The sequence below is a fragment of the Patiria miniata genome, unplaced genomic scaffold (genome assembly GCF_015706575.1).
Source record: "Patiria miniata isolate m_02_andy unplaced genomic scaffold, ASM1570657v1 HiC_scaffold_2, whole genome shotgun sequence".
NCBI lineage: Eukaryota > Metazoa > Echinodermata > Asteroidea > Valvatida > Asterinidae > Patiria > Patiria miniata.
In genome coordinates this window covers 623,060-648,385 of record NW_024037058.1, presented here as the reverse complement: position 1 = coordinate 648,385, position 25,326 = coordinate 623,060, and the positions used below count along the sequence as shown (strand labels likewise).

The 25,326-nt window shown below is 40.0% G+C and overlaps 1 protein-coding gene across 1 annotated transcript; it reads right to left on the bottom strand.

Moving 5' to 3' along the window:
• Positions 1 to 2,609: 2,609 nt before the first annotated feature.
• On the bottom strand, positions 2,610 to 24,888 carry LOC119726953 (sodium/glucose cotransporter 4-like). The gene is made up of 13 exons (XM_038198798.1): positions 24,229 to 24,888; positions 14,458 to 14,634; positions 13,455 to 13,514; positions 11,753 to 11,857; positions 11,063 to 11,168; positions 10,407 to 10,487; positions 9,513 to 9,721; positions 9,029 to 9,272; positions 8,485 to 8,635; positions 7,280 to 7,448; positions 5,374 to 5,589; positions 4,926 to 5,061; positions 2,610 to 4,570 (listed from the first exon to the last, which is right to left on the bottom strand). Exons 1-13 carry the CDS (start codon positions 24,307 to 24,309, stop codon positions 4,356 to 4,358), a joined length of 1,950 nt encoding a protein of 649 aa, XP_038054726.1. The 5' UTR covers positions 24,310 to 24,888; the 3' UTR covers positions 2,610 to 4,355.
• Between the last annotated feature and the right edge of the window lie 438 nt (positions 24,889 to 25,326).

Below are 25,326 nucleotides of genomic sequence, written 5' to 3'. Positions count from 1 at the left end.
AGAAAGCTACAAATTAAGTTTTGAATGCAACAAACCGAAACAGACTGTCACAAAACGAAAACAAACATTCAGTGCAAAATCTTGGATTGCCTAAAAATGAAACTGAACGCTCCCAAAATGAAAAAGAAACCCCAATTTGATCACATGTGCAAAATTCACGCGAAATTGAATGGCTGATAATGAAAATGATTAGAACTAGACTTATGTTTGTGGACAAACACAGGGCTGTTTCGGTATTTTTGTGTGACATGATGCAAAGTTTCAAGTATAAGCATGGGCGTCGCCAGGATTTTTTTTAGAGGGGGGGGCAAAAAATAAATTGCCAACAAATGCTTGTATTTCTCAACACATTCTCGATTTATCAGTTTTAGAGGGGGGCAGGGACATTTTGCCCCCCCCCCCAACTCATTAAATTTACACCACTTTGTCTTCGCGCCTCTTTTTTGCTGTTTCGGTGACACACCGAAACAGCTCTTGTTTTCGTTAAGATTTTTTTTTTTCTTTTTTTTTCTTTTTTTTCTTTTTTTTTTTCTCCTTTTTCAGACTTTTTCTCCATTGGTTTAACACACGTTTCTTCCACCAGTCCACTTTGCCACTTTTTTAAATCCGATTGATTTCAGACTTGGTACATACTCAGACCACCACCCACAGATGGTCCTAAGAAGAAATTTGTGATCATGACGTCATCAGGTGTCAGGTTACATCACATTAAAGATGCATTTTACCCCATATGTTTTGTACACGTTTTAAAACACTCCAGTTTGGCATCTTCGTAAATCCGATCGACGTTACACTTGGTACACACTTAGACCATCACCCACAGATGGTCCTCAAAGAAATTCGTGATCGTGACGTCATCAGGTGTCAGGTTACGTCACATTAAAGATGCATTTTTCCCCATAGGGTTTGTACACGTTATAAAACACTCTACTTTGGCACTTTTGTAAATCCGATCGACGTCAGACTTGGTACACACTTAAACTACCACCCACAGATGGTCCTAGAAGAAATTCGTGATCGTGACGTCATCAGGTGTTGGGTTACGTCACATTAAAGATGCATTTTTCCCCATAGGGTTTGTACACGTTTTAAAACATTCTACTTTGGCACTTTCGTAAATCCGATCGACGTTAGACTTAATACACACTTAGACTACCACCTACAGATGGTCCTAGAAGAATTTTGTGATCGTGACATCATCAGGTGTAAGGTTACTTCACATTAAAGATGCATTTTTCCCCATAGGGTTTGTACACCTTTTTCTTCAAATCATACTTTGGCACTATATGTCTGATTGACTTTTCACTTGGCAGATGACATTCGAAGTGACTTCATCAAGTGTTCATCACGTGCACAGAGTATTTCAAATATCCGAAACAGCTTGTGTTTGTCCACAAACACATTTCTAGTTCTTTTTCTTTTTTCTTTTTTTTTCTTCCTTTTTTTTTGTTTTTTTGTTGTTGCTTTTCCAGGGGGCGGGGGCAAGTCCCCCCCATGCAAGTGCCCCCCTCATCTATTACTATATTTTTGTTTGTAAATAACAACTTAGCCATAGCATACATCGTTGAAAGCAAGTTCACATCTTTCACCAATTTTAAATTACATGGCACTTCCGGTTTCAACCGGAAGGAAGGGGCACGTGATTTTGCACATAATATAACAAAATGAAGACCCTGGATTATTCTATCGATTCTTGCAAACGTCAAGTTCAGGTCTCTCACGGTTGATTTTATATTGATTTTCAAAGATCTATTAATCTTTAACGTGACGTCACGTGACCCATGATGACGTCGTGACGTCACTTCATTTTTTTTTATCTATAACACATCCCGGTCTAGGTACATACCAACTTTCAACCCCATCGGACCTGTAGTTCAGGAGATATAAGCCTTCAAAATATGTTTATTTTATATTACGTCATATGTCACGTGATGACGTCATCATGACGTCAAGTTAATTTTCATCTATAAGACATCCCGGTCTAGGTACATACCAACTTTCAACCCAATCGGACCTGTAGTTCTGGAGATATATAGCTCAATCTGTCACAAAATGGTCACAATAGAAAATGGTCACAATAGAAAAGTCGCGTATAATGTGACGTCACGTGACTCGTGATGAAGTCATAATGACGTCAATGTTCGGCTCACAACTTCAGATGCACAACTAGAGCTGTATGTCTGTTTGAAAACAGAACACAGGGCTTTTTCACATTTTACAAATGTTTATGCTATGTTTGTCAATTTGCAGTCACTTTCTAGAGTATTTAATACAGTTAAAGGTTGTTCACGATGCTTAATAATTCCAAAAATAAAGCTTTATCACATGACGTCACATGCCCTGCGATGACGTCATCTTGAAAACCCTTCTCAATGCACATTTTGTCATTGTGGTCTGGGTGTGAACCAAGTTTACAGTTAATCCGATGAAAGGAAGTGTGCATGATTTTGGAAGCAGAATAAAATTATAAATATTAAAAAAATCATAAAAAAACCAAAATATTAATCAGAACAGATTTGAAAGCTATAATACCTTGCTTGAAGTGAGTTGACCTGATGTGACGCACTGTGTATACATGATTCTCATAACATTCACGACACGAAACAGTGTTTAAGACTCTGCGCAATCCTAATTTATTGTTAAATTACATTGATAAAATATTCTACATGCATTTCTAAAAACGTCATTCATTAGGGAAGACCCAATTTGCATTGATGAACAGTTCAATTTCAGATTTACCATCGATATAGTTGAAATTTTCTCTCATTCGATCAAAGTCGAGTATTACTACAAGTTTTAGAAATATTTTAACATTATAATGTAATCAAAGTAAATTAAAAATAAATGAACGTTTATATAGGGAAGCTCTTCTTAAAATTCATACTGATGGGAAGTTCAAATGTAGGTCTACGTGCCATCTAAGTCAACTAACGGACAAAATGAAAAGACTATCTTTGATTGTTTATATCTGTTAATGAACGCTCAGCCACTAAGAACTGGCTCAACAATGATTTAGAAACTCATATGATGACTTAACCGCTCGCGATTACTCAAACGAATTCTGCCGGAGAGTGCGTGGATTCTCATTGTAAATGTTGAATATAAATGTTGTCATTTCCCTCATTTTAGTAAATTAATGTATAAATCTATATAAATGTAGTATTTAAATGACAACCGGACTATCATTTTAATTGGGCGGAAGAACTACTTCAATCAGCCGGATTACCCTGTTGAATTATAGCTATGTATCCAATGCCAACATTTTGAATTGTTTGGTTCCCGTCTTTCCAGATGAACGATCGCCCCAACAGTAAAACAATATGGCCCAAATGCCATTCTGAACTTACATGATCGGTGAATGGAAATCATGGTGTATGGAACATAAACATTATATAATGTTACAAAGCACACTTGAATTTGCAATTCATACAGCACAATACACACGGCATGTCAGTTACATATCACTATAGTATAAGTTTTCACCTATTAAAATAAGGTACATCGTTAATCCCAAATGCTTGTTGGATAGATCAAAAGCTTATACATTCATTTAGAGCAAAATTTAAGAAAAACGATGAACTGCAAAGTGGACTTTATAGAAAATAAAGCCGAGTTTGGGGTGAAGACGTAGTCCTGCTATATACAATTCTCTATCTATCCCACTGACTTTGCTGAGCGTGGACCGCACAACAAAGTTTCAATCTGGCAGTTATGTGATATACACATTTCTTACTTTGTGCTAACAACAAGTATATAATATACGTAAAATTAACAAAATATGGAAAAGGTAATAATTTCATAATTATTGGTTGGTCTCCTATTCTAAGATGAATACTAAATTTCATTGATTGTTATGTGCAAAATACCATTCAATAGCTTCGTTGCCTACACAATTCCAATTTGTCATTAAATGTAATTATTCCGTTTACTAATTTTGTTTATCTGCATACATTTTTCCGAGCATGCAAACAATTAACTACAGAAAATAGCGAATAAGTTTTAAAAAAAAAAGCCTTCCAAGATAGCATCCGGGAGCGCAAGGGGGAATTCTCTGATCTGTATATATACTCCCCTCCCCTTTTGCATCGTAGCTACGAAGATGTAGGCTTATGTCCTGTTCCCACACCTGCACTTTTAGAAAAGCCCCCTTCATATTGTGAGATATGATTGATAAACAACGCCACTATATGAGACATGCTAGTTTTGTCCATGAAATGTGTGTTTATACTTGTTTGTTTTCCCCATGTATTAAATGCTGCCGAAAAAAAACCTGCTTATATACAAAATGATCTTCAGACAAAAGACAAGGAACCTCTATGGTGTGGATATATTTTTTCATCAATTCCAAAGCAGTCTTAGCCGAAGAATGCCCAGAAGAAGATACTGCTGCACATGAGCAGTATAGCGGCAATATTCAGTATGATGGTCTCCTTACGGGTCTCTTTGATGTCTGTCATTTTCTTCATCAATTCTTTCCTTTGTTCTTCCGTCAGACCATCACCCTTGTCTTGTTTTCCAGTGCCACACAGCCAGTCTACCACACGTCGAGCAATTCGTGGTTTTTCCGTTTCTGTTTAAATTATGGTACAACAAATCAATATTAGCGATTTGAAAACTGCGATAACTGTGACTGGTTTGGCCTATAAGGTTGGCGTATTTGGTAATTGGGTTGAAGTGTCTTCTTTTGACCCGAATTCGAATTATTGGCATCGATTCTCTATTCTGAAATATTTCTCTTGTATAAACACTAATGCATCAACAAGAATCTCACCCCATAATAATGATGTAAAAATGATTGAATTTGTTTACCATGCTCGAGCAGTTTTCTTTGGTATACTTTGGTATACTTTGGTCTAGAGCATGTTCAGATCGAGAATCTCCAGATTTATAATACAAGCCTCTTTTCCCCGACATCTTTCACTCACCTTTGTTGAATCCCTCCTCCTCGTCCTCGCCACGCATGGGCGTTTTCTCTTCTTTATTCTCAAGCCTTATGTCTGAGATTGCAAGATCAACCCTCTCTAGATCACTGTGACGAGTCATCCAAGTCAGTCGAACCAGCTAGAAGGTAAAAGCTTTGATTGTTAGGAATCTAGATATGTTGGGATGCGCTAGTCCATACAGAGTAAAAAAAATTCAAGATTTTACTTTTATAATAAAAAACAACACTGCGTGAGATAAAATTACGAAACAGTTTAGCTCGAAGCTAGTCATGTGTAATACAGCTCGTGTCCTATAACAAACATTCGTAACAAACCTAAGGGCAAACCGCAGCTGCAACATTACGACATTGATACTGAATCATGATCAGTAATAATTTTACACAATAGCGAAACACAGTTAGAAGTGTTTTATTATTAATGTTCAACTTACGTATTTTTCTGGGATAGGTTTAGTGAACAGACTGACAACGATCGTCACAACGAAGGAGATGACGAACAGAAGTATGCCAAAATACAGATAGTGGACATCTGCTACAATCCCTGGTCTGGTGTCCTCCTCCCCACAGCTGGGAGCAGCGTAGACAAAGTCAAGTATCATGCGGACCATACCAACAACGAGTCCAACCATCAAACCAGCAAACGCCCCCTGAAACAAGGAACATTATATGCATGAAGGATGCTCAGAATCACTCGAACATGCGAGAGAAAAAGCAATGAAAGACATTCCTTATTATAGTCGCATCATATGATCATACATCATTGTAATGTACACTCTTACCGCTTCTTTGGTGCCCTTCCCAATCTAATTAAACACATCCCACCCCTTAAGTCACTATCCCTTTCAGAATTCCTAAATATTAAATTAAAAATAAGTGCAGGGTTTTTCGTTTTTTTTTAATTTTCATTTTCAAATCTGCGCATTTAACAAAAAGTCTATATTGTTAAAGACAAAGACTGACATGTTGAACTGTTACCCAATTTCAACTCCACCGAGAACACCTTCAAACGTTATGTGGACTAGTAAATTAAATCCAATGATTGTTTTTGCGAAGGAGACTGTTTTGCCGTGCCTCCAAGCATCTTTCTACTTTGATCCCCATATTGCACAGTGTGAGTCCAGGGGCGGGTCCAGGAATTTTTGCAGGGGAGGGGGGGGGTGGTTTCATTAACAAATCATCACTGAAATGTGGACAGTTTTTTGTCCGGACACTTGGTCTCGCAAAATCAATAGGTGGCGGGGGGGGGGGGGGGGGGGGGGGGCTCGTACCATACTTTCAATGGAGGCGCTGTTCAAATCCGAGAATTATTAACACTGCATTACAGAATAGTGTACAAATATCCCCTATGGACAGCTGGCTATGTCCGTATTTTGTGAACAGGTATGCATTATTATACCAGTAACAATTAATGGGGTGTCACAGCGGGGGTGGGGGGGGGGGGGGTGGGGGGGGGGGGTTCACATTATTTTTAATGCATTTCTATGAAAATAAAAACATTTGACAGGCTGACACCCCTCCCCCTTGGATCCGCGCCTGGAGTCAAATAGAAAGTGACCATGCATGGTCAAATTATAGTTATCTTAAAAGCTTTGAATTTGATACACCAATAAGCACGTATATGCACACACGTGCAACATCATCGGCGAATCGTGTGTTTTGTATAGGCCTACGAGGAATAAAGGAAGTCTTTGTCTAAAATGAGAACGGTAACTTTCGTCTGTTTTCCTTACAATACAATACAATACAATACAATACAATACAATACAATACAATACAATACAATACAATACAATACAATACAATAAAGTCATTTATATAGCGCTCTTACTCAAAGATGGTTTCAGAGCGCTGAACAACAAATAAATCACACACACAAAAATATGCTGAACATTAACAAGAAAATTATGAAAACATGAATCTCAATCAAATAAATATGTCTTAAGGGTCTTTCGAAAGACATCCAAGGAAGGACACAGTCGGATGTGCTGCGGGAGATCATTCCAGAGCCGAGGTGCATGTGCCTGGAATGCATTGTCACCAGCTACGGACAATTCCTTAACAAGCTTTCGGTTATTGCATTTAAATGTATTAATCAGTGGCGCACAGTTTTGTGATATTTCTATTAAAATAGAACCAATTTGTTAACAGAGTATGCAAATTACGTGAAATGTTCACAGTTATAAGTCAATAACACATACTTTATTCTCATGTTATTTTTATTAAATGGAGCAAACAACATATTTTTTTCTGTCTGTCACCGTCTTTTTGACTCGTTACATCTACGTCATTTTTATAACAAGTACGAAATGGCCCAATGCCATGATGATTGTATTCTACCTTCTCATTTATCCTAGACCAAGCAACCGCGAGGATGAACACAGCGCAGATGGGAGGTGACAGGTAGCTCGTTATTGATTGTATGTAGTCGAAAAGGCGACCTCCTTGAGCTGCTTGGATTATAGGGATCCACAGAATGCTGATTCCAACCATCACAAGAATAAAAACACTGCGACAAAAAGTACGATGAGATAATTAGATGTAAAAGTAACATGCAAAAGGGCGAGAGGAGAAAGAATTGCGAGGGGCGGGGGACAAAGGAACGGATAGGAGGCAAACTGAGGACTATATAAACATTTATAAGCTACAAAGCACCTGGACAATCACTTATCTTGAATTGCGAATATGACAGGGAATTTGATCAAAACCAGGAAATTATTAAACACCTGCAGAAAGAGACAAAGACTGAACAGCAGGTTCAAGAGACCGAGGTGGTTCAAGGTGGTTTTAGAGGATGAAAAAGCAAAATTGATAAGCTTATCTAGAGGAATGATCTAGAGGACGAAAGTATGGAAGGGTTAAAGCCAAGTGTACGAACCCCCCCCCCCCCCCTTCAGCCGCTGACTAATGGGGCCAAATAATAAATGGAATGCTAAGGTTCCAACATGTATTATCAAATTGCCTTAGAATGCAGGAGAAAGCGTAATAAATTTCCGAATTTCCCAGGGGGCATGCACCTCGACCTCCCTACCAAGGCCTGTGTACGGCACGCCTTCACGTGACCCTCCCCCTTTCCTGCATAGATCTTCCCCTGATCAAAAGGCCAAGAGCCCAAGAGGCAAATGGAGATGATAAAGACGCAATGAAGATGGAAGGACCAAGAGGTAAATCGGATGGAAGAACCAAGATGCATGGCAGATGGAAAGGTCAAGAGGCCAAGACAGTGAATGGAAGGAACAAGAGGCCAAGTAGATCGAAGGATCGAAACACCAGGTTGATCGAAGGATCAAACGCGAAGTTGATGAAAGGAACAAGAGCCAAGTGATGGAAAGGACAGATGCATATCATAATTGGCTGAGGCACATTATGAAATGAACAAATACATTGACAGTCTGTTTGTACATATCGATAGAAGAGGGAGTTCATAAAAGTATACAAACAGCTTGAAGTGGCTGCAAATCAACTTGTCGAAATTGATGAGGCGTGAAAGAGTGAGGCATGGAAGGGAGAGAAATCAATTCGAGGAAAGGCGATGATACACTCACCGTCCACAAATCATCAGTTCTGTTTCGCTTGCACGTGGCCTGATCCGCCGCCATATGTCAATAGTAAATATGGTGCTGCTGCTGTTGAAAATAGACGTCAGGGAACTCATGAGGGCACTCAGCATAACAGCCAGCATCAAGCCGCGTAAACCTAGGAATAAAGAGCAAGCGTGATCATTTGGATATTGTGTCTCCATACAGCAGAAAAGCCACATGTTGCAACTGCACAGACTTGTTTTTCTTTTATGTACATGACTTGTATAAGGCTAGCTTTGAGAAACAGGTGAATTTTAATTAATTAGGCAAAATTAGGAGCATGATATCCATTATGTAAGCTCATTCCTGATTCGCCAACTTAGCTATTGATGAACCAACTTATTTTCTCAAGTTTTGAGCCACAAAATTCTTTAATAAAAACGCTATGTATATTAGGCATATGTTTTTCACATGATACTCTTCGTTGCATTGAAGCATTTTCTTCTTATCCCGAATATGCATAGTACAGAGTATCATGGATAAAAACGAACAATTTAGAGTTGTATACCTGCAGGCATGACGTCTAGGACAAGTTTGGGGAATGCTGTGTTCGAGCATCCGGTCTCACTTCCGCATTCTGCCAGACAAGTTTCCTTCGTGGCACATGCTACTTCATTGGGGAAGAGTATGCGGCTTATCATGCCAGGTAAGACGATGAGAAACATAGGCAGAGTCTTCAAGAAACCCGCAAAGACCGTGCCACCTTTTGCGTGGGAAATTGACTTAGCAGCCAATGTACGCTGGACAATCACCTGGAAAAACAAAACAAAGAAAGATACTCCAAGTGTCCTTGCACATTCGAGAATTACATACGTCTCAGGTGATTGATATTTTTACCCAATTATAGCACTACCCTCTAGCTGGAATAGCCTTGACTGCTCCTAGAAACGTTAGTGCTTCGAAAGTTTCCGTAGGCTTTAAACAAAAAAAACAAAAACACCCAGATACTCGATAATACTCGGTCAAAAGTTCAAAGTATATGTGTAAGCTACCTGATCAGTACACCAGTACCAGATGGAGGAGATAGTAATACCAAAGATCATTCCTGGCCATGGAAGGTCCGAGTTGACAGGATCCCTGAAGATATGAAAAGCATCTTCGCGTGGGAAGCCGCAAGTGGAATTCGGATTAGCCAAGGTGGTGTTGGGGATAGCTTGGGGGTACAGGATGTGTAGTTCGTCCCAAGAGACACGTTGGAAACCTGATGAGCAAGAGGAGAGTATTTATCAATAACAACATTGATATACATGTGTAGCATATCTACATTATACAGTGGTAGTAAATTAAGAATAATTTCTACACTGCTTGAACAAAATAGGCCTAAATTTTCTTTGCATGAGATATTTAAAGGGAATATACAACATTTGCAAACATCGAAAAATAAAACTATCAAGTTTTTGGGAAATACCTTAACAGGATGTTGGTAAATGACAGTCAAAAGCATCCTGTAAAATTATGGCACCTGGTATACTGTCATTTTCAAGAAAAGTGGTATTTTTGTATCAATTTCCAACGCTGATCGGCCGATCAGCGTTGGAACAACTGGCTTTTTTTCAAATACTGGCCCCAATTGACCATTGCACTTGTTTGCAATCGATTACAAACCTATGAACGGATACGAGCCAGCTAGACTGGTTCCCTGACCTTACAATTCCCCAATGTATGTAAACTGCTCTGTTTCTTCTTATATGGAGTCAGGGATCCAGACTACAGGAAAATGATCGTTTTTCTTGGTTTTTATAGCATTTTCGAACCCAAAACTCAAAAAGTCAGTGTAACTATATTTGCTTTATATTTCCAACCCCCAATTCCATCCATTTCTGAAAATTACAGCAAAAGCAAATGATGTATATTCCCTTTAACGATTCAAAGTCTTTTGAACTTACTTAGTATCATAAGAATGAAGGTACCAATAACCATAACAACGGTCTGCAACGCGTCCGTGTAGATAACAGCTGATAAACCACCTGAATGGAACAAAAAAGTAATATTCTTTGAGTATTTTTTTTCAAATAAAGGTGTCAGTCATACCTAAATATCATTCAAACATCAATTCAGTAAGCTAAAATACAATGCATAGTCCTGTTTCTTACCGTTCTTTAAAAAACAAACTCATAAAATACTTAGAATTATGCACTGTGCCAAGAGACTTCGTCATGTTGTTACTAAACTTGATATTGTAGACTTTACTGGCGATTATGGCGCTATATCACACCAGAACCAATCTTTGTTTTGGTTCTGTGAATGTTAAATCGTTACTTTCATTCGGACAGTGCCGTTGTCAATATGCCATTTAAACTGCCAACTTTGTCTTTGTCAAACACAGCTTGTCCGACGTCATGAGTGGAATAAAGCTTGATTGAGTAGAATAAAGCGTGCTCTTGTGCTTTAGTGTAATTGTTTTTCTTATGGATGTCTTTTGCATTTTGATTATTGTATTTTAAAAAGCTTTTGATATTGTGTTAGTGAATAGGAGCTAACGAAGTTACATAAAAATGTTAAATATTAAATGTTAAAGTTGAATAGGCAATTATTCTGTTACCAGCCACCGTGTACAGAGCGGTTATAGCCAGAAGCGACACGATGGCAACGTACAAGTTCCATTGCAGAGACTCCTGAATAAACAGAGCCCCGGCATACATATCAACCTGTCAACAAGAAAAGACAAGTTCAAAGGTTACAGGTTGCGCAATACAATCAGACTAAGATGGCATTCAACAGTGTGTGTAAATGATATATACTGTAAATAAATGGAAACTGAAGTATTTGGAAAACGTCTTACATTGAAGATGTGCTGGTATTTTACGCTGAAGACGAAAAAATGTCATTAAAAGTTCATTTGAATAGGCCCCACATTAACTTCATTAAACGAATATCAAATGACACGCAAAAACCGTGTTTAGCAAATAACCACTTTTCTAAACACTTTCCCGCTATCAGTTTGTAAACATGTTTATGATATTGATGGATAGTGTTTAGCCATTGATTATTGGCGTTAAGGAATTGGACACGGAATGTTTGGCTACTAAACATGTTTACAAAGTGATAGCAAGATTGTGGTTAGTTGCTCTGCGTTTTTACAGTGTACAGGAGAAGACAGCTGTTCAGGTTCACAGGGTCTGCGGATCTTCTAAAGAAAATTCGGGAGGGAGAAAGTCCCATTACAGGCACGTCCTAAGACTTGTCCACAAAGCAACTCATAAACTCACTCGAGTCCAAGTACCCCACTCACCGATATTTTGGTCAGTACAGAGAGCAGCAGTGCCAGGCAGGCAAGGTAGACACGAACACGCTGTCCACCAAAACGCCTCCGTAGATATTCAGGCATAGTAAAAACCTGCAATTTAACACATTGGATCTAGTCTGAAAACTTGTGTGCCAGCCACATGCCTTAAAATTATTAACTTCTTACTAATACTGTGCAATATTATATGGGAAAAAAGGGAGAAACATAAAACCAAGCAATTAGCAAGGGCGGATCCAGGGGGGGGGGGAGGCCAAAGGGGGCCATGCCCCCCCCCCAAAAAAAAACGAAGCCAATTTTTTTTATTTTTTATGTGACATCGCAATAAAGGCAGGCAATGAGTACACCACCATCTTTTCCTCAAAAAAAATTTGGTTAAAGTGGTAAGAAATTGCCTCAGATCGCACCACAGAGCATCTAGAATCCAATTTTTTTGGGGGGCCCTTAAGCGATCCCCGAACCCCACGCCGTAATTTTTTTTACCCACTTTTTGGGGGGACCAATATTTTGTTTAGCCCCCCAACAAAATTGTGTTCTGGATCCGCCCTTGGCAATTAGTAACTCAAATAGTAGCTCACATATGGCCATTTTAATTTAATGTTATTAACAGCATGCATGCATGCAATGATTGAACAAAACGATTTACCACTATTTCCATCCTCAAATTTCAAATCAGTATGTTTAAGTTCATCCTCATCATTGATATCATTTGATCCAAGTCATCTTCAATGGCAAAATATCCTCGAAATAATACATGATATCCAATTTCAAAATAACAATAGATAAAACAATGAGAAAACCGGGCCTTCATAATATAGAATCCAAATGCATATCGTCCAAAACGTTTATAAACCCAGTCTCTGCATGGGACAAGGCGGTCATTTCTGAAAGAAGATTGCCATCTTAATGAATACATGAATAGTGTTCAAAGTTCACCTCGCTTGATTACTGTTTGCTCGAGTATCGCGTCTCTAGCTCTAGTTGATCTCAGTTAGCCATGGCAACCTCCTTTGAAGTGAACGAGACCAAAGGCCTTGCGTGCCATTAAATTGACGATTATCTGGCAGCGTTTTGCAGCTTGGCGTTCCACGCATGAATATATTAAATTCAGGCGATGATAGGCAGTGGAAATGTGGCCTCAAGTAGACGGCATGCGTGCTTTTTAATCTGTGTCTCTATATGCAATTACTTTTAATCCCTCTTCAACTTATACCTAAAGTCAGCCATACATGATTAGATATATTGTCTTTTTTTTTTATAAATACAACGAAGTGACGCCTACGGCGAAGGCACGCGTGAAGGTGGAAACAATTTTAATCAAACACCAAAATATCCCACATGATACCAGCCAACAATCAACTGCTGTAATGTCGTGCCAATAGCTGGCAAAAAAATTGCAAAAAATAGTAGTTACTCCGTAAGAATAGCTCCTGATTTACTAAGCAAAATTAATCCATGTATTGACAATCACCAAAATTATCAACATTGCATGCACACTGTTTGTATTTTATCTGGCTTTCTAATTATTTATGTATTGTAAAATATAGGTATTGGCTCTTGGCTATTACATTATGTTATTCTTTTCCCGTGGCAGAACTGTTTGGGGCCTTTTCGGTATTACTTCAAGTCCGTTTATGCGTCCGTAGGGTATTTCTGTTATCGGTAAGACTGAGAGTCTATAGTTACGTACCCCAGATGACATGTAGACGGGCACGAATATCCAGCCAAGCAGCAGAAGAATAAACATGGCCTGTTGAGAACGAGCAATTACAGTTATTGGTTAAAATGAACGAGGTCAAATTGTTCAAAATCACTTCAATCAATATGCATACTCTGGCAGTAGAGTGTACTACCTCCGTTTCGTAGATTCCAAAGCGAGGCTTAACGAGTACTAAAACAATCCCAAATTGGTCTATCGCCAATTGGTGTCATTTAAAATACAACCGTTCGGTCGTTCTTGTCTTTGGATGCGAATCTGGTCGCTGTATAGGGAGTATGTTCAAAAAGCATCCGGTCAGGCACCAACCTACATGGACCCATAAAAGGTTGTTGAAATTATGCTGCTTTGTATGACATCGCACGTACAAAAATATAACTGTAATGAATGATGTGATTGTGGTAAAAAAACACCTTTCAAACTTTTAATTCACATATTTGAGCTAATCCTATATAGGAATCCTTTAAACTACAGGGTGGTGCTATTAGAAGAAAACCCACTTTTGACAGGAATTTTAAACTACTTCCTACTTAACTTACTTGAACTGCTTTTTTTTTAAATTATGTATAGTGAAGTATACGTGGTGACAAAATCTTTGAAAAAAATCGTAAGAGTATAGTGTCATGCTAATTTGAATACAAGTCACCAAAATCACTGTTGTCCACGTGTAAGTCTAGTGTAGAGGATTTTTTGTGTCTTCAAATAAAGCTCCGGAGTTCAAGCGGCTAGAATAAGCCGTCCGTGGACAAACAGGTTTGGCACAGGAGATTTTTAAACACCCGTAAATTATCTCTGAGACAAAATATGCATTTGCAATCACTTTTTCGTCACATATGTTTAAAGATAAATATTTTAATACCATCAAATTGATTTCTTGAAGTATGCTCAACAAGTACTAGGTGAAAATTGCTGTCAAAAGTGGGTTTCCTTCTTTTTGCACCACCCCCATGTATACAGCGCCACGTCAATAACTTACATTGAATTCGAAGGCACCGACAGCGAGTCCAGACGCGGCCCCCGTGCCTGCCAAGCCGATGAAATGACCACTACCGATGTTGCTAGCAAATAACGAGGCCCCTATGGGCCACCATACTATGTTCTTCCCTGCCAAGAAGTATCCCTTCAGTGTTCCGCGGGAGGATTGGAAGGACGCCTGCAATTAAATGCATGTAACACAAAAGTATTCATATCAAAAGAATGAAGGTTGCTCAAACAAAATAATACTTATCTTGACAACATGACCCATGTGGATTCGTGATCAAGGTGAAGGAAAATTGACGCCGGGTAAAAAGTACTGTTTTGGAAGGGATGACATTCCGTTTTCCAGTTATAACCATGGAGGAATGAGAACTCCATGGTATAACTGATTATAACCCATTTAACTGTCATACATTAAACTCTGTATGATGTAGGCTAACCGATCAGGTTTCTTGAATAAACCGAATAAGTAAAAAATAATCATAAAAAAATCTCAAATGATAAGAAAGTGAGGGATATACAGTGTATATTCTTTTATCCGGTTTTCTCGCTATATATCTTTTTCAGTTTTATTTGTTTTCCAGAATCTTTCTGAAAGTCTGAGGATATGTGTACGGAAAACAACTTTGGCAACAATGACTATGCTTTGAGGTAACCCCTTGGATGAGCCTGGTTGACATTGTCAGATTTTTTGAAAAGTGATACGAGCGAAGAAGAGTATATAAAACAGGTTTGATTGTTCATGTGTGAGATGTGAGGACCACCACACGTTAAAATGGCCATTTGCGTTTTTGCTTTCGAAGATGCTAGCAAGCTGCAGATCGAGCAACTACTATTTTGCTGCTTTCCGAAAAGTGGTCAGATCATAAAAACAAATCGCCACTTTTCGGCCGCCGAAGTAAAACTTTCTTTTCTGATGAGCAGAAAAATAGAACACAGCTGTAAACATTTTCGACCGGCTTATCTGCTTTCCTGAAAGGAGAAAAGCAAATGGCCACTTTTCGGCCGTCGGTAAAATCTGCTTTTCAGCTATATTACAAAAGCAGAAAATGGAAACGTTTTTAGATCCGATTTTCTGCTCGTCGAGCAAGAGAGAAGCAGATGTCCACTTTTCGTCCGCCAGCAGAGGAGGGAAATAAAGCAGAAAAATGTATTTATTAAAATGTAAATCCTGCTTTTCTGTTAGCAGAAAGGCAGAAAACAAGATAGAACATTCGAAAACGTTCAGTCTGCCTTTTGTCGTCCTCAATACCCGATGACCCTCATTTTAAGATAACTTAGTGACTTCACATCCAATAAAATCAAATACATGTATGTGAATAAAAATATATTAGTCTTGCATATTTGATTTAAAGTTGTTATATTGACCCATGAAGGGCGTGTGCCCTTATTCGTTGTTTATTCTCAAACAAAAAAGAGGTGTTTGCGGCTTGCAAATTCAAACCAGGCAAACAAAGCAGAGAGGTTCATAGCGTTCTGTTTGTCCTGGAGGTCAAACCAATAGTGTTTCCTATGGTCGAGTTATACAGACCAATCTATAGGCACGAACTATCACGAAGGCCCCCTTCAATGCAGGTGCGGATCGGGGGGGGGTCAAACCCCTCCCCTCCGCTCTGACCCTTTTTTATAACAATGATAGTAATAATCATGTCCGCCTGTCTGCAACAATTGGATATAAAACAATTTTGACGGGCCTGACCCCCAGAGAGACAATTTTTCTGTACGGATACACTGAAAGTCAATAAGAAACAATTGCAGAAACTTTACATGTTAACAAACATGTATTTCTGACAAAGCCTCAACATCATTTACAAGTGGAAGCATATTTCTTCCCATAACACAGCTGCAACCGATTTGAGAGTGTTTCCACCACCCACCGAATGAACTGTCTGTAGGCCTGTTCTGTCTCTATTAAATGTGTCCCTTTTAAACAAATCACATAGTGATGTGTGTGTGAATTGTTTTCGTTTTGCTGAAAGAACGCACACCTTTTTTGTGATCGGTGGAAACGGTTGTTGTGTTTAAAATTCCGTAACTTGAAAAGTATACGAGTGATTTGAATGATTCTTATGCTAAAAGAAAGCGTTTGAATTTGGCTTTCATATCCCAGATGTTGAAAGTGCTACATACAGTCAGGGGCGTCAATCGCTTCTGAAAAGTGGGGGGGGGGGGCATACCTTGATTAGAACTGATGCGAGCGCAAAGCGCGAAGCCCTACAAGGGCGGATCCAGAACACAATTTTTTTGGGGAGGGGCCCAAAAAATTTTTGGTCCCCCCAAATAGTGGGTAAAAAAAAAATATGGCGTGGGGTTCGGGGCCCGCTTAAGGGCCCCGAAAATTTTTTGGATTCTAGATGCTCTGTGGTGCGATCTGAGGCAATTTCTGACCACTTTAACCAATGTTTTTTTTTGAGGAAAAGATGGTGGTGTACTCATTGCCTGCCTTTATTGCGATGTCACATAAAAAAAAAAAAAAATGGTTTCGGGGTTTTTTTTGGGGGGGGGGGGGGCCATGGCCCCCTTTGCCCCCCCCCCCCCCTGGATCCGCCCTTGAGCCCTTACGGCGTGGGGTTCGGGGCCCGCTTAAGGGCCCCGAAAAAAAAACAATTTGGATTCTAGATGCTCTGTGGTGTGATCTGAAGCAATTATTGACCACCAATATTTTCTTAGCAAAAGATAATAATTTGAACATCGTTTTCGAGGTTGGAGTCATTGAATCAGCTATTCTGAGCCATGGGCGTGGGGTTCAGGGCCCACTTAAGGGCCTCGGAGAAAAAAAAAGATTCTAGAACTAGATGCTCTGTGGTGCGATCTGAGGCGATTTCTGACTACTTTCAAGTTAACCAATATTTTCTTAGCAAAAGATGCATTGTAGTACATAATAGGGCCCTGTAAATGAGTCACTAGTTCAAAAATGGGGGGGGGGGGATTTGATATTGTGTCCACCATCCTTCAAAAAGTGGGGGGACATGTCCCCCTGCCCCCCCCCCCCCCGGATTGACGCCCATGCATACAGAATTTCACTGAAACAGTAGTCCCGACATTTGGGTTTCATTGGTTTTTTTTTTTAACTCATACATTGTACTTACCCTATTTTAGGGACAGATGTAGCTATCAGGAAACTAGTGGGTGATATGAAGGAAGAGGTTGAGCGAAGGCTTGCTACGGGGGTCCATGGGCATTCCCCCCCCCCCCGCCCCGGAAAATTTGGAAAGCTATACGATGCTTTCTATATACAGCCTTCTAAGAAATTGGTAGAATAAATTTAGGAACTTTATTTGTTTGCCACATTTTACTAGTATCATAGCATTATACTAGCAGGGGCGTAGCAAACAGGGGTGGGGGTGCGTGACACCCCCTCCCCAATAACTTCCCTCGGTCGGCATTTAGGGCCTCCAAATTAAACACAGAAGATGGCTTTAAGAGCAAAACACTTCTTAGTATTCGTTTATTGAGTTGAACATTGACCCCAGTTGACACTAAGTTCTGTTAGACTTGAGAATTATTAGTGACCATTCAGGTCACCGAATTCAAAGTTGCCACATAACAGTAATATTAATAAATCGTATGGTCCTTACATCAGTTCAAGTTGCCACAGACCTATAAATCTGAAATCTTAGCCTTGCCCTGACCTGAAACAGTGGAATTTGTACACTGACCTGAACTGTGGAACAAAAGCGCGATTTATGCAGTGAACTGTTCATAAAGGAGGCGATGATTATATCTTGGGGTTAATCATCATGTAATGATGCCAGCCATGCCCCTCCCCCTTTGGTGACGAGTTCACAGTGACGAGTTCCTCTCGGAATTAAATAAATAAATAAATATAAAAACCGATCCCCAAAATAGAACAAATTCAAAAAGTCGGAGGAAATTGGCCAGGAAATGCCTCAGATTGCACCACAGAGCATCTAGAATCCAAAACTTTCCGGGGCCCTTAAGCGGGCCCCGTCCCACACGCCGTAAGGGCTTCGCGCTCGCTGGGCTCTCAGTCGGCAAAATTACTTCCACCCCCCCCCCCCCCAATGAGAATGCCCTTGCTACGCCCCTGCATTATAGTCAGCGGCTGAACGTCGCAACCCCCAAACCCCCTCTAGATCCGTCACTGTTGTGTAGCGTGGCCGGCTTGCCTGAGGTATCCCTATAAATACTATAGCGATAACATTGTACTACATTTGCATTTTTTTTGTACTGTATTACATTATAGTGAGCAGTTATAGTGTTCAACGGTTGCAGAGTATCTGTAGACCGATTGACTTACTAGTGTTTGGATCAGAGTTCTGTCGCTGTCTCAAGCGGGCAGAGATATCAGATGGTACTTTGCATCCAACACAGGCCTTGCTGCTCGCGCGCGGGACACACGAGCCGAAAAAGTTTTGTAAGAAAATGTAAATAATGTGGACATGCTTCTTCTTCCTTACAATGTCAGAAACTGATGCTTAACAGCAGGGTAATGTGAACTTACATGTAGCTATTTTAGCCCTTTTTGTCAAATTAGCTTAAGAACGATTGGGTGTATTGAAAGAGGGCGGGGTCTGTTCCATATCATGATTACTGAGGCTAACAACACTTCACCTGATCCTATCCTCGTCGCGCACACCAGCAAGTTTAAAAGGAGCAGCACAGTAGTAGCCTAGCAAGTGTTTAATACAGTGATATCGGGTTAGTAGGCCTACATGCCTAAAGGTTTGCAGTCAAACCATGCAAAAGTAAAATAAACAACAACAATAACACGAGTGCAGTTCCAAAAAGGCGTCACAGACGACAAAAAGATAGCGACACTCTCCTATCATGAGAGGGGGATGAAAGGCTAAAGTGAGGGCGAAGGTAGCTATATAATGTAGGCCTATTACATTATGTCTGCAAATTCCCCTTCATTATTGAGCTAAAAACCACGTCAACTGAAAAATCCTCATGCAACCACACCTTATTCAGATAGCAATCGTATGAGCAAACTACTGTTTTCAAAGCACTTCACGAGTACTTGTAGTATTGATGGGTAGCGTAAAATACAGTAGTCGGTGCCATAAAACACCTTGTTTTACAACCTGCGAGATGATAAATTGGATACAGGTGCCATGCGTAGATTTCAGATAACGGTTTCTTATTGTTGACAACTTTACGTCGCTACAAATGGATTTTTATACAGGAATTATATACATTATGGTTGGGCCGCAAATAAGTCTATATTTGTTAAGTCATAATTCCGTAACTCAATATGTGCTGATATTTTTCGTTCGATGTCTCATTCAAAAGCTAAACTAGTAACTTTTGTAGTGCTAGCAAAATACCAATTTAAACAAGAATTTGTATTTTTCGGGGTGCCCTCTTTTTCCCCCCATACAGCCTACCAGGACTTTATCATTTTTACTGGCCTGTGCGGGTACTAGTCAGAACATAGGGTTATAGCCCTATGGTCAGATCACGCGTGGGTGGTTAAACATTGTGTAGCCTCTTCAAGTATATATGGAAAACGGAAGTTGGTGTTTCTACGCATGATTAAGCTTAAGCATTATTGCGAGACGAAACCGTAGGCCTATCCAAAAATATCCATATTTGTTTTTGATGTGTTAGTCAATGAATCAATGCAAGTTGGTACAGCAAAATGTCGCCATAGGTAAAGCTGTGAGTAATCCATTCAAAATCGAATGATCAATACATCAATAAACCAATTCCGTCCACTGACCGAATAGAATGATCAATCCCTAATGCACAGATGCTGCTGGACTGAAAATGATAAGCTTGAGCCACCGTAGTATTTAATGATCTTTACCGAGGCGCTGTAATTCTTTGAATTAAGAAAACAACTGCTTTCGAAACTTCGAATGATAAATACAATATGTAAAATGACATCTGTGTTTAATATATCCTCCAAACTTGATCATCACTGTCAATTGATTATTAAAACTTTCAGATTTCAAATTTCCTCTGATTACAACGGTGGATTAGGGGGCCTACCACTGTAAATCATGTACCGTCACCATGCACCCAACCTCGTTTCCAATAGTACAAGCCCTGGATAGGAAACTTTCTTCCTGTATCCTGATTCGATACCGCAATTGGCTAGTAATGGATTTTTATCGTGTACATGGTGTTATTATTCACAACGTGCAGTACGTATTTTCGCGATCATTCGTCCACGCCTTCTCGAAAATACTAATTTCCTGTCCAATTTGTTCACATTAATATGAAATATGATACTGCATGTTGTCTCGATAAGATCGTAACAGTTTAATTTTTAAAATCGTGTTTTCGTAACTCACGCCGTGCTCGCGCTGTGACGCATTGACTCTGCTTTTACCCCAGACACCGCATACAAAAACAAACGCTATTGTAACACATATCCAGGCACCAGACTGTTCCTCATTTGCATACGTGTTCAAAAATCTTGCACATGCAAATGATCCAATACCAGGGTGAGAGAGCAGGTAGTGATGGGCGCGTACTGCTCGACATCCTGGGGACGAGGTTGCCATGCACCATTCCCTCAAAATACGTCTGGTCAGAGCATGGAGCTCCATAGTCAGAGCCATAGTATTATGCAAATTATCCGTTCAGACAGGCAAGACACAGCGGGCGAAACACACAAAGGCCTATCTGGATATACATTGTTGGCGGTATTCCTCAATGCGCAAACTCATGACAAGCCTCCGTACACGCCTTCCACCAGTTACGCAACCAGACTGCTTCATACAATGAAAGTGCCACGGCTACCTAAGCTGTTGTTTGTTGACAATATGTATACATCATGTACAGGCTATTCCTTCCTCCAGGGATAATGTACACACAATGTCGATTTTCTTGCTGAATTATTCGTTAATAACAGTATTATTGTGTTTAAGCATTATTGTACTGGGACCAACAGATCACGGAGAAAACAGTTTGAGCATGTGATTGAACATGTGATTAACAACCTGACGAAATTCACAACCTGACGTTTACTCCAAACGTTTGAATTAGTGACAGCAAGTTGAAATCATCATGGAGGAAGGAATAGACATCATTCAAACCGGTGTTTATATTTGAAGTCGTGCAACGTATAAATTTAATATTGATTACGCCAAAAAATGAATACGTTGCTTGCCAATTTGTTCGATTCTCTTTTGAACTTGGTTATCCAAAGAACGTGACACAATGAGATCTTTCTGAAAATGAAATGAATTGACGTCATTCGCATCAGACTTTTTTTAATGTGCATAGTGCGTGGAATCAATACTCGTTTGTTTACGGCATAGGTCTGGTTTTAATTAGCATTGACGCAGATGTGTCGTCCTGATTGTTTTATTCTCCAAACGAATTTTCAATGTGTATTTTTGTTTCACAAAACAGCAACACCTTTTCTCTTGTTGGCGTCTACAACCCGGGATGGGAGGGGGGATTTTTATTTGCTTTTAGTGCGCATGCAATACAAAACCTTGCCACCTGAATTATTTTTGGGTAGCAAAAAAATCGAAATGTTGTAAAGTAGGCTACCTTTGCCATAACGAAACGTTAGGCTTTTTGATGACGAAATAACTGGTTTATTGCTTGAATAATAACGAAAAATCAAAACAAAATCAGTGATTCAAATAGTTTAAGAATTACAAGGTTTTAGGCAAAATAATCATTTACGTATAGACAAAATGTTGGTTTTCGGTAAACAAAGTGCAGATTGTAAATTGGAAACCTGTCCACCAGAATGGAGATGTGCCCAACGAGTGAGCCCATAACCGTTTGAAAACAGTCCCGTATTATTTCCTTGGCATTTAGGTGTGTGGCATTTTTTGCAATGCTTTTCGTGGAGATCAGTTGTGAAAGTACCAGATTGGCCAAGTGCGTCAAAATGTGGCCCTATTTACGTTGGGTTGCGGTGGCAGCGCGGCCCCCATAGGCCTGCTGCTCCTCGAAACAAAAATGGTCTCGCTGCTCTCTGCTTTGACAACATCACCACTAACAAACTTTTCAAACCTTGAAGGTTTACATAGAGACACACCCATTAGTGTACGTACATGTACATGAAGGTCTTCCAATCCGTTATGAATAACTCAAGCTCGTGCTTTGCGCACATGACATGGACTCAACAAGAGTACTTTTGAGAATACTCATACTCGCACTCGCACTCGAATATTCGAATATGAAAATACTGGGACTCAAATTTGCTCGAGAAGCACAGGCCTATTCGATATCGCCAACATCAAAGTGCTCGTTCTCGATAATACGGACTTGGGGGAAAACGAGTAATTTAATACTAGGACGAATGGAAAGAACATCTACACACTATTTCTATGCAGCTTGGCTTTTATTCAAGAAGTCTTGCTGAAAAGTAGTCCACAACATCCATGTTGCTGAATTGGTGGTTAATTTTCCAGCCATTTCTTGCGATTTTGTTTTCACTTGAGTACTCCATACTGGTACTTGTACCCGGAGGTCCACGTACTCAGACTTGGCTTCACAAAAGTTGTACTCATGTCCAAGTAGCCTACTTGGAATCATAGGCCTACATGTACATGCATCGTTCTCAACGGTCAAAGTACTCGGATGCGAGTGGTTCTCGATAGTTTGGTACGTGTACTTGTACACGTAGGCCTATATACTCGACTGCGCCATTGTGAAATACATGAGGACAATGTGCGGGTACGCGATACAGTATGTAGCTCGAACACAAATAATGACATTGTACGATGCACATTGCCCGAAGTATGACAGATGCAACAACCACGCAAGTGACTGGTGATCATTTCGAGCACCATTTTCCAAGCGCTCGCGTGTCCCGTTTGCGTACCATTTCGAATGGTCTCTTATTTTTTCAAAACTGTAGGAAATAAAGTTGCTGAGGAATTTCATAAAACGTAACGGAAATTGCTGAAACTTACATAAGTACATAAATACCGTATTCAATAATTACACAGCTGACTTAACGACTTAACATCTTCGCCTGCTCACAATGTCTTCCTATCCTATAACTAGTATCAGTGAACAATCTCTTTTGGCGCTGATGAGCAGTTCCGGTTATGAGCATATAAGCCTTCAGATTTTCTGAACTTAATCCGGGGTGTCTCATATTTCGCCATTATTTTTGGTCCTTGAGGACCACAATACTTCTTACTAATACTATACTGATGAGGTTGTAAACAAATATCTTGCGATACATTAATTAACCGATAACAATTGTCCTAACAGAAGGGAAAATCGGTGCAGGCATGGAAGCCTCATAAGGTAATAATTTATGCGAGACTCGTACAAAATAATGCGTGCAATCTCTAGAACGTCAAACGCAACTGCCATGGTAGATGCCAAGTAATCAATATTCGTTTGTGTATGTACGCATTCACATTTCTTTATATGAATGCTGTTAGACTAATAAAAGGAATGAGGTCTTTCTTCAACATCACCAAAATATGTGAAGTAAAATACAATTCCCGAATCGCTTCCCCGACGCAAAGGCGGATCCGGGGGGGGGGGGGGGCCAAAGGGGGCCATGGCCCCCCCCCAAAAAAAACGAAACCGATTTTTAATTTTTTTTTATGTGACATCGCAATAAAGGCAGGCAATGAGTACACCACTATCTTTTCCTCAAAAACATTGGTTAAAGTGGTCAGAAATTGCCTCAGATCGCACCACAGAGCTCTAGAATCCAAAAAAATTTCGGGGCCCTTAAGCGGGCCCCGAACCCCATGCCGTAATTTTTTTGACCCACTTTTTTGGGGACCAAATTTTTTTTTTTGCCCCCCCCAAAAAATGTGTTCTGGATCCGCCCTTGCCCCGACGTAATCAATAATCTAAGACTTACCCATAACCCGACGAGCAGAACGAAGAGAAAATAGGCGCAGATAACAATGATGTCTACCACATTTAATTGTAGCGCAGCCATATTTCACACCACTTCGTATTGTTCTGAACAAAACAAGTGTTTAAATGAGTGTACAATCGATGGAGAGGCTTGATCTCTCGATGTCCTTCTGAAGGTGAGGAGGTTAATCGGTCCGTTATGTGCTGATGCCACGTTCACAGTCTGCAGGTCGGCACTTGGCACATCTACATGTACACCCACATAATACGTGTGTAACGGTATCGCATACGAAAAGCCGTTACTGGTCCGTGACAAAGATAAGTGTGCATGCGTAATGATATGTTACGTAACCACTGTTCAATGAGAGACTAGCAAACAGCAACGCCCACGGAAGTACTCGTCTGCTTTGCCAACCAATGTCTTTGGGTCAACAGAGGTCGTTCCTCATCGGATTTGCTGTACTCTGAAGACGCCCAGACTATAAATTCCAGTGCTTTGGAAGATTTCCTGTGTTATTCTGCAGATTAAAGAATTTAAGATCGGAGTAGTTATCTCATATACATTTCCGTGTTATCTCTTCTTTTTTTTGCAGACAGTGCAGTCCTGGACTCCGACGGTAGAAGCGCTCGTCCTGTCATACATGTACATGTACACCAGCTCGTCTGCAGTAACTAACAGTTATATTACGAGAAACTAACATTCCCAACACAGGGAATTCAACTCGAATTTGACCTGACACTGACGCTGACGCTGACCCTTGATCGAGGCCGTGAGCAGACCCCGCCACACGCCCACCTGATGCAATTCAACCCCCACAACTCGGTCGTTACTCCAGTTACACGGTAAACATCGCGCCCATGGGTTGGAGGACAAGGTTATAATGGTATTTAAAGGCGGTGGTAAATAGCGATTATAGAAAACATCCAAAAGCTCATTATAGAAAGAAGGTACATGATATGCCAAACAAAAGTTATTGTCTTCAGCATTAATGGTTTGGAAATCTCAGCTCTCCCCCAACACGGATGCCCTCGCGATTGATGGATGAGCCTCATTTCATTTTTCTTGTCAAGTTTATACACTCATCTTTTTCCCATGAGT